The sequence below is a fragment of the Galeopterus variegatus genome, unplaced genomic scaffold (assembly GCF_000696425.1).
Source record: "Galeopterus variegatus unplaced genomic scaffold, G_variegatus-3.0.2 Scaffold4289, whole genome shotgun sequence".
NCBI lineage: Eukaryota > Metazoa > Chordata > Mammalia > Dermoptera > Cynocephalidae > Galeopterus > Galeopterus variegatus.
In genome coordinates this window covers 62,368-71,098 of record NW_007730400.1, presented here as the reverse complement: position 1 = coordinate 71,098, position 8,731 = coordinate 62,368, and the positions used below count along the sequence as shown (strand labels likewise).

Here is an 8,731-nt window from a genome sequence, read left to right as displayed (position 1 = left end):
TATTCTCAAATCTGATCACATAAATGAAAAAAACACTTGTTTATATACTGGGTTTATAATGAGTAATGGTGTTTTAAACAGATTTTGGAGCCAGATTTCCTGAGTTCAAACCCTCACTTTAGCACCTCCCAGCTGTGTATGTCTTGGCCATGTTAATCTCTGTCGAGTTGTCATAATGCCTCACCTCCTGACCCTTCTCACTGCATGTAGTATTTTCAGCTAATCCTCTTCCCATGGGAAAGACTCATGAGGTAAAACATGACAGCTGGACTAAGGCAGTGACTGCCCTTGGGGCAAAGAGTAAGGTGTGACAGTTGTCACCCTAGCATCTTCCTCTTTCACCTCCATTTCATGTCACAATGGCTCATTGATTTGGCTTTCAAAAAATCTCACATTTTAGTGAAGTTTAAGGTATTGTCTAATATAGCAAAATCTTTATTAGTTTTCTGGGCTATTAAAATGTTGCTTATAACAAAATGCCTGGAACTCAGTACTTTGTAAGAAAACAAAATTTATTGCTTATAGTTTCAAAGGCTGGGAAGCCCAGAGTCCAGGGACCACATCTGTTATGAAGTCCTTGGTAATGATGGTAATGCAGGGTTCTCACATAGCAGAATGACTGAGCAGACAGAGAGGGACTCACATGCTCTCCTTTTAAAGCCCTGGGAAACATTCCCATGAACTAGGTCATGGTCCTACAATCTAATCACCTCTTTGAGGCCCCACCTTTCAATTATCACAATAGTATTTCCCACTCTCAGTAGTTTCAGTGGGGATCAAGCTTCACTGAGTGGGGAGGCATTCAGTCTACAGCTCATAACCATAACAAACTACTGCAAACTGGGTGGCCTAAATGACAGCAATTTATTGTCTTACAGTTCTGGAGGCTAGACATCCAAGATCAAGGCAGGGTTGGTTCCTCCTAAGGCTGTGAGAGAATCTGTTCCACACCTCTCTTCTAGCTTCTGGTGGTTTGCTGGCAATCACTGGCATTCCTTGGCTTGTAGAAACATCCACCCTCATCTCTGCCTTTATCTTTACATGGTGTTTTCCCAATATGCATGCCTCTGTATCCAATTTTTCCCTTTTTATACAGACATATTGAAATGGGGCTCATTCTAATGACCTCATTTATTGTTTGTTGAAAAGATTTCCTAGGTCCTTTGCATTTTCAAATAAATTTTAAAATCAGCCAATTTCTACAAAATCATAGACTATGATTGGGATTGTGTTGAATCTATAGATCAAGTTGGGAAGAACTGACATCTTCATAATATTGTCTTCCAATCTATGAGCATGATATAAGAGGGTACTTCAAAAAGTTCATGGAGGCTGGCCAGTTAGCTCACATGAAAGAATGTGGTGCTGATAACACCAAGGTCAAGGGCTGATTCCTGTACCAGCCAGCTGCTAAAAAAAAAAAGTCACTAAAAAGTACGTGGAAAAATGGAATTAAAAGATACCATGATTTCACACAGGTGTGGATATTCGACACTGTACCCCACAGATATGTACTATCAATTATGTTTCAATAAACAATAAATAAAATAATTCTTTAAAATTAAAATATTTAAAAGATAATATGAATATTTCAAATTTTTGAAGACACCTTGCTGTCTATTGATTGAATCGTGTCCCCCAAAGCTCATATATTAGAAGCTTAATTCCCACTGTAACTGCTGAGAGTGGGAAATTCTATTATGGTATTTGAAAGGTGAGGCCTTGAAGAGGTGATTAGATTGTAGGACCATGCCCTAATGAATGGATTAATAATGATGGTCAGGGGTGTGATTCTGAGGGCTTTAAAAGGAGAGCACACAAGAGTCTCTCTCTTTCTCTGCTCCACCAATTTCTGCCACATGAGACCTCTGTGTTGCTGCTGTAAAGCCACCATCAGAGAAAACCCTCACCAAATGTGTTCCCTGGACTTTGGACTTCCCAGCCTCTGAAACTGTAAGCAATAAATTTCATTTTCTTACAGAGTACCCAGTTCCAAGTATTTTGTTATAAGCAACAGGAATGGACTAATACACCCCTCGTACATATATACGTGTGTGTGTGTATATATATATATATATATATTTGTTTATAAATATTTTTTGTGTGTCTATATTTATGAGGAATATTGGTCTTTAATTTTCATTTCTGTAATATCTTTGTCAGGTTTCTTCTGGCCTTATAAAATACATTTGGAAATGTTACCTCTTTCTCTATATTCTCAAAGAGTTTGTGTAACATTGCTATTATTTTTTTCTTAAGTGTTTGATACAATTCACTGGTGGAGCCATATGGACCTGGTGAGGTTTTTGTTTGTTTGTTTGTTTTTTGGTAGGATTTTTTGTTTTTTCTTTAATTTTAAAGCTTTTTATTTTGGAATAACCTTAGATTTACAGAAAAGTTGCAGAGGTAGTACAGGGTCCCACACACCCTCACCCATTTCCCCTGATGTTGACATCTTACAGAGCCATGGTATATTTTTCAAAACTAAGAAAGTAACACTGGTACAATACTATTAATTACGCTAAATCATTATTTAGATTTCACCATTTTTTCCACTGATACCCTTTTTCCAGAATCCAGTTCAGGCTACCACATTACATTTAGTTCTAATGTTTCCTTAGTCTCCTCCAATCTCTGAGTTTCTTCTTTTCTTGTTTCTTTTCTTTTTTTTTTTTTTTTATAACCATGGTAGGTTTAAAGAGTACTGGTCCAGCATTTTGTAGAATAGCTCTCAATTTGGGTTTGTCTGATGTTAGCTCATGATCAGTTAAGGGGTTAAGGATTTGAGGAAAAGTACCAAGGAAAAATGCCCTTCTCATTATTTCATATCAGGAATTTGAATATCACTGATGGTGTTAACCTTGATTACTTGGCTAAGGTGGTGACTTCCAGGTTTTTCCTTTGTGGAGTTGCTATTTTTTCCCTTCCTATGCTTTATTCTTTGGAAGCACATTGGTAAATCCAGTCTATAATCAATAGGAGGGAAAATAAGCTCCACACCTTTTTTTTTTTCTTTTAAAAGATGACCGGTAAGGGGATCTTAACCCTTGACTTGGTGTTGTCAGCACCACGCTCAGCCAGTGAGCTAACCGGCCATCCCTATATGGGATCCGAACCCATGGCCTTGGTGTTATCAGCACCGCACTCTCCCGAGTGAGCCACAGGCCGGCCCAAGCTCCACACCTTAAAGGGGGAAGTATCTACATATATTATTTTAAGATCTTCTGTAAGGAGTAAGAAAGAATCATCCCTTCTCCCTCATTTATTTATTTTTTCATTAAATAATTTATTTACATCCCTACAGATTTATAGCTATTAACTTTATTCTTTGAACTGTAATCTCCCATCCTGCGGGTTGTCTTTTCACTCTCTTGACAGTGTCCTTTGATGCACAAAAGTTTTTAATTTTGTATGTTCAGTTGTTTATGTAGTTGAAATATGCATTTGTTTTTATATGTAGTTGAAAATATGTTTTATATGTAGTTGAAAATGAGTATTCTCTAATTTGATGATGCAGAATACTACTCTTCCATTTTATTTTTCATATCTTTCATGTTCTTACTAATTATCTGTCTTATAATCCATCAATAATTGAAAGAAATGTGTTAAATCTTCCACTGTGATTATGGGTTTATCCTTATATGAGGACCTTCTTTATCACAATAATTCTTTTCACTATAAAGTCTTCGTTGATGTTAATGTGGCTAGAACACATTTCTTTTGGATAGTATTTAACTGGTATATGGGCCGGCCTATGGCTCACTCGGGAGAGTGCGGTGCTGATAACTGGTATAACTTTCCCCATTTTTTCATTTTATTTTTGTGCCACATGTTTAGGAGTGCTGTTTATGAATAGTACAGAGCTGAAATTATGTTTTTTCCAATCTGTGAGTCTTGATCTTTAAACTAAGTCTTGTCAACTTACATTTATTGTGATAATTGATATACTTGAAATTATTTATACCACTTTCTTTTTTGTGTCTTTTCTTCTCTTTTCTCTCCCTTTTTTGGTGTTATGACACTGCTTATGTGTCATTTCTTTGCTTTTTTTTTTCATCCTTCCTGCCTTCTATTGGATTGATCGAGTTTTTTAAGACTTAATCACATTTACCAATATCTCTGCTCACCATTACTTCTTAGATTCTATATTTTATTTCTGTGTCCTCCCTAAAGTATGTTCTTTTGTAGTTCTTTCAAGGGTTAGTGGAAATAGTTATAGTTATTTATAACTCCTAATAATTATTTGTTTAAAACTCAATTTATTTTTGCTCTCACTACTGGAAGATATTTTTCAATTGTTGCTGGAAAGTGTTGCTGGTAGTAGTGTTGGGCATTTTCATTTTATTCCCCATGTCTTTTAACTTCTCTCTCATATTTTCTATCTCTTTACCTCTCTGTGATGAATTATAGGCACTTTTAGTTCACTAATTCTCTTTGTGTATGTCTAATTTGCTATTAATGTGTTCATTAACTTTTTTTTTTTTTTTTTTAAAGATGACCGGTAAGGGGATCTTAACCTTTGACTTGGTGTTGTCAGCACCACACTCTCCCAAGTGAGCTAACCGGCCATCCCTATATGGGATCCGAACCTCTGGCTTTGGTGTTATCAGCACCGCACTCTCCCGAGTGAGCCACGGGCTGGCCCTCATTAACTTTTCTAAAAGGAAAAATTATTTTGGTAAAATATAACAAATATATACAAAAGTGCATAAAACAAGCTTGTACAACTTATTTAAATATTTTAAAGTGAGCATCTATGTAACGATCACCCAAGTCTAGAAATGGAAATTTTCCAGTTACCCCAGAGCATTTTACGTGTCTCTTCACATTCACAAATCCTTCCCTCCCTACAAAGCTACCACTATTCTTTTATATTAAATGTTTCCTTGCATCAGTAAACGTGTATGTATTTATTTGCCTTCCTTTGCTTACCATTATGTTTCTGAGATGCATCCATGTTATTGCATGTAACTGTAGTTCATTCATGTTCATTGCTGCAGCATCTAATGTCAGGTTTCTCAATGTTTTGGCTATTCTTGGTCCTTTTCACTTCCATATCACTGTATAATTTCATTTATATAAAGAACAAAAAACAGACAAAACTATAGAGTTTTATATGGAGGATTTGTTAAGCTCCGAAATTACATGAAAGGTTAATGACCTGCTTTTTCAGTATTTAAATTGTTGAGTAAAGAAACAAGATACAGAACAATACATACAGTATGATTCCATTAAAACAAAAACATATTTATGCATCTATACACAGGTATATATTTATCTATTCAAATAATTCTAGAATTGTAGAAGGACCAGTCCATAACCAGTGGTTACCTCCGGTATGTAGGAACAGGGCAGAATGCAGAAGGTTGGGAAGGTATATACATGGGAGGGACTATGTGGGCAGATACTTTCACCTTTTACTTTTTGTTTATTATTTTTTTTGTATTTTTGCAATAAGTATTCTTTTTTCCTTCTTTTTCTTTTTCTTTTTTTACATCAACAAAAGTCACATTATCAAAAGAAAAAAGGAATGAGGAACCACTTGGGGGCAGCAGTCTCCCCATCCGGCTCTCTTCTGTACCTGGCTGCTGAAGTTATCTTCCAGAGCACAACAGAACCAACCCAAGGCAGTCCAAGCCCTCTCTTCTACTTTTCAGACACTATAATGGTTGGTCTTCAGCTCATGGAAACCTTGCTTTGAACGGCAGCCTGCAAATGCAAGGGAACACCTTGACTGCAAGCAATTGGAAGAGTCAGGCCGCTGGCCCCGTGAGACCCAGAAGGGGAGTGAAAAGGAAGTGCAATTGCTCTCTCGCCTGCCTGGAGAACCAGCTCAAGTCCTGACCTTCCTTATCTCCCCCAGAGAGGGAGGCAGGGAGGAGACAGGGAGCCAGGGAGGCAGGGGGAAGTTCATGTCCAAAGGGAGCCCTACAGTGATGAGGGCCTTTCTTTCAGGCTTCAGCTCTACTGACCCCCGTGACATCTTAGAAGCCCACTCCTCGAGCTGCATCCACTGTAAGCTCATCTTTTTCAGTCAAGAGCAGTAGCTTCACGAAACCTAACATTGATTGAGCCCTTATAATGAATGCATCCTGCCCTGTACTAGCAACAACCCTGTAAAGGAGCTTCTATACTTGTCCTCATCGTACAGATGGAGAAACAGAGGCTCAGAAATGTGAAATGACTTGCTCAAGCCCACATGGCCAGCAGAGGCAGAGTTAGAACCCATCCACCCAGTCTGACTCCGCAGTGGGTGCTCTTAACCTCTAAACTCTAAAGCAGGGCACCACGATCGGGTGATTCCACAGTGAGCGGGCACTGGCTTGGCCACCCAATGGGGTTAAAAGAGACATCCACTGGAATCAGACAGATTCCCATTTTTACTCTGCTCCTGACAAGTCACCTCCCCCTTTTGAGCCTGGATATCCACATCTGTAAAATGGGAACAACAATATCTTCTTCTCAAGGTTGTACTGCAAATTAGAAATAAGATACATTGAGAACTTACTACTAGCCCAAGCACCAAGGCAATTAAAAAGCAGCCATCATCACAATTATCATCATCATCACTATTACCATCATCACCATCATCACTATCACCATCATCATTATCACTTGAACTAAGGGGCCTGCTCAGAATCAAGGGTGGAAAGAAGGAGTCTTTGTAAGTGCCTCACTTTGCACCTGTCCTGTAAGGTACCCAGAAAGGTGGCTCCTTCTTTCCACCCCCATGGCCTCATCCCTTGCAGACTTCCAGGCTTCTGGCACAATCTCTTTCCAGTCTGTGCCCCACACAGCAACCAGTGAAACCTGTCACTGAACCCTTCCCCACTCCCTTAGTAAAGCCCACCTCACTCGGGCCCTCTGCCTCCCCTGACATAGGCTTCTCCTGTCCGGAACACCCTGCACCTGTGCTTAATTCCACACTGTTGCACATGCTGGTGCCCTTGCCAGGAATGCCTTCTCCATTGCACCCCCTTCTCTGGATGGACTCTCATCTTCCTCCAAGGTCCCACTCAAATCTTCTGGGAAGCTTCTGGAATCCCACCCCACACCCAGAGTTAGGGTTCCCTTCCTCTGCCCCACGACCATTTGTACCTTGGTTGTCAATTAACATGCTTTAGGGAAAATTTAAATGAATGACTGCTTTACAAATCTATCTTCCTTACTGTCTTTTCCTCCTTGAGGCCTGGGCTTGGCATAGTGTCTAGCACACAGTAGTTGCTTAGTAAATGTCTTTTTTTTTTTTTTTTTTTTTTTTAAAAATGAACGGTAAGGGGATCTTAACCCTTGACTTGGTGTTGTCAGCACCACGCTCAGCCAGTGAGCGAACCGGCCATCCCTATATGGGATCCGAACCCGCGGCCTTGGTGTTATCAGCACCGCACTCTCCCGAGTGAGCCACAGGCCAGCCCCACTTAGTAAATGTTTAGAGCATAAATACATGAAGACCAAGTTCATCTCAGTAAAAGGAAAAACTTTCTAATTACTGGAGTCGTTCTGATAGAATATCTATCTGGTAGATAGTCTGCTAGTGAGCACCCTGTCATTGGCAGAGTGTAAGCTGCTGGGGCAGGGAAGAGCAGAGGCATGGACGTGGACTCCTAAAGACACAGCCACGGACAGGTTACACCGGAATCAGCGGGAATACTGGTTACTAATAGAGACTTCCCAATTCAGGAGATTCTGATGCTGCAAGTCTGGGGCAGCCAGAAATCCATATTAGGAACATCGCCAAGAAATTTTGAAGCACACCCACATTTGGGGACTACTGAACTTTGTGACCTTTGAAGCGATTTGCAACAAGATTTTGTGTGTGAAGGCCCTTCATAACTGTGAAGTGCTATCCGCATGTCTTGGCTCCAGATGTTACCCAAACCATGAGACAGGGGAATTGAAGATTCAAGCTAGGGCTACAGCTCCTCAGACTCTGGGAGGTTGCGGACCCAGCCCTGAGCCACTCTGTTGAAGTTGGGTCTGAGGCGGAGAAGCTCCAAGCCACTGGGGGGCTCTGGGATGAAGGGCGTGCCTGCCCTGGGAATGGTCTCCCCAATGACGGATCCTCCAAATGGCACCGGGTTCCTGGAAAAAGAGAGCAGCAAGAGAGGAGGGATGTGTGGGAAAGGGACAGCAGGACACTGACCATGTGTGGGCCCCTCCCTGCCTCTCTCTGGGTCTCAGTTTCCCCTACTATACAGCAAGGTTTTGTAGTATCTTTAACAGGTTTATTCAGCTCTGCCCATTCTGAAGTCCTCCCCCATGGGGATGGCTTGCTGCTTAGGAACAGGAGTGAAGTTTTCAGAGTTAGAATTGGCTTATCGTAGGCAAAACTCTAGGCTCCCTTGAAGTAAGCTCCAGAAGGGAGCAGAGTTGGGAGGAGAGTTTTCCCTTCCTCTTGTCACCCCCCCTCAGGACAACATACCTACAAACTGGAGAGAGAAGGGAGCAATAGAAAGAGCAATGAGGGCCGGCCCGGTGGCGCACTCGGTAGAATGCGGCACTTGGGAGCACGGCGGCGCTCCCACCGAGGGTTTGGATCCCATATAGAGACTGGTCCGCTCACTGGTTGAGCGCGGTACGGGCGTGACACTGAAGGTTGCGATCCCATTACCGGTCACGAAAAAAAGACAAAAAGGGGGAAAAAAAAGAAAAAGAGCAATGAGAAGCAGGGAGATGCAAATTACAGCCATTTCTCTCCCATAAGACTGGCAAAATAGAGTAATTTGATAAT

The 8,731-nt window shown here is 40.9% G+C and overlaps 1 protein-coding gene across 1 annotated transcript in view; it reads right to left on the bottom strand.

Annotated features, from left to right (window-relative positions):
* Positions 1-7,913: 7,913 nt before the first annotated feature.
* MYOZ3 (myozenin 3) overlaps positions 7,914-8,731 on the bottom strand; it is a 21,430-nt gene continuing 20,612 nt past the window's right edge. The window contains exon 8 of the mRNA XM_008587219.1: positions 7,914-8,082. Within this exon, the coding sequence (XP_008585441.1) occupies positions 7,914-8,082 (169 nt within the window). The remainder of the gene's footprint in view (positions 8,083-8,731) is intronic.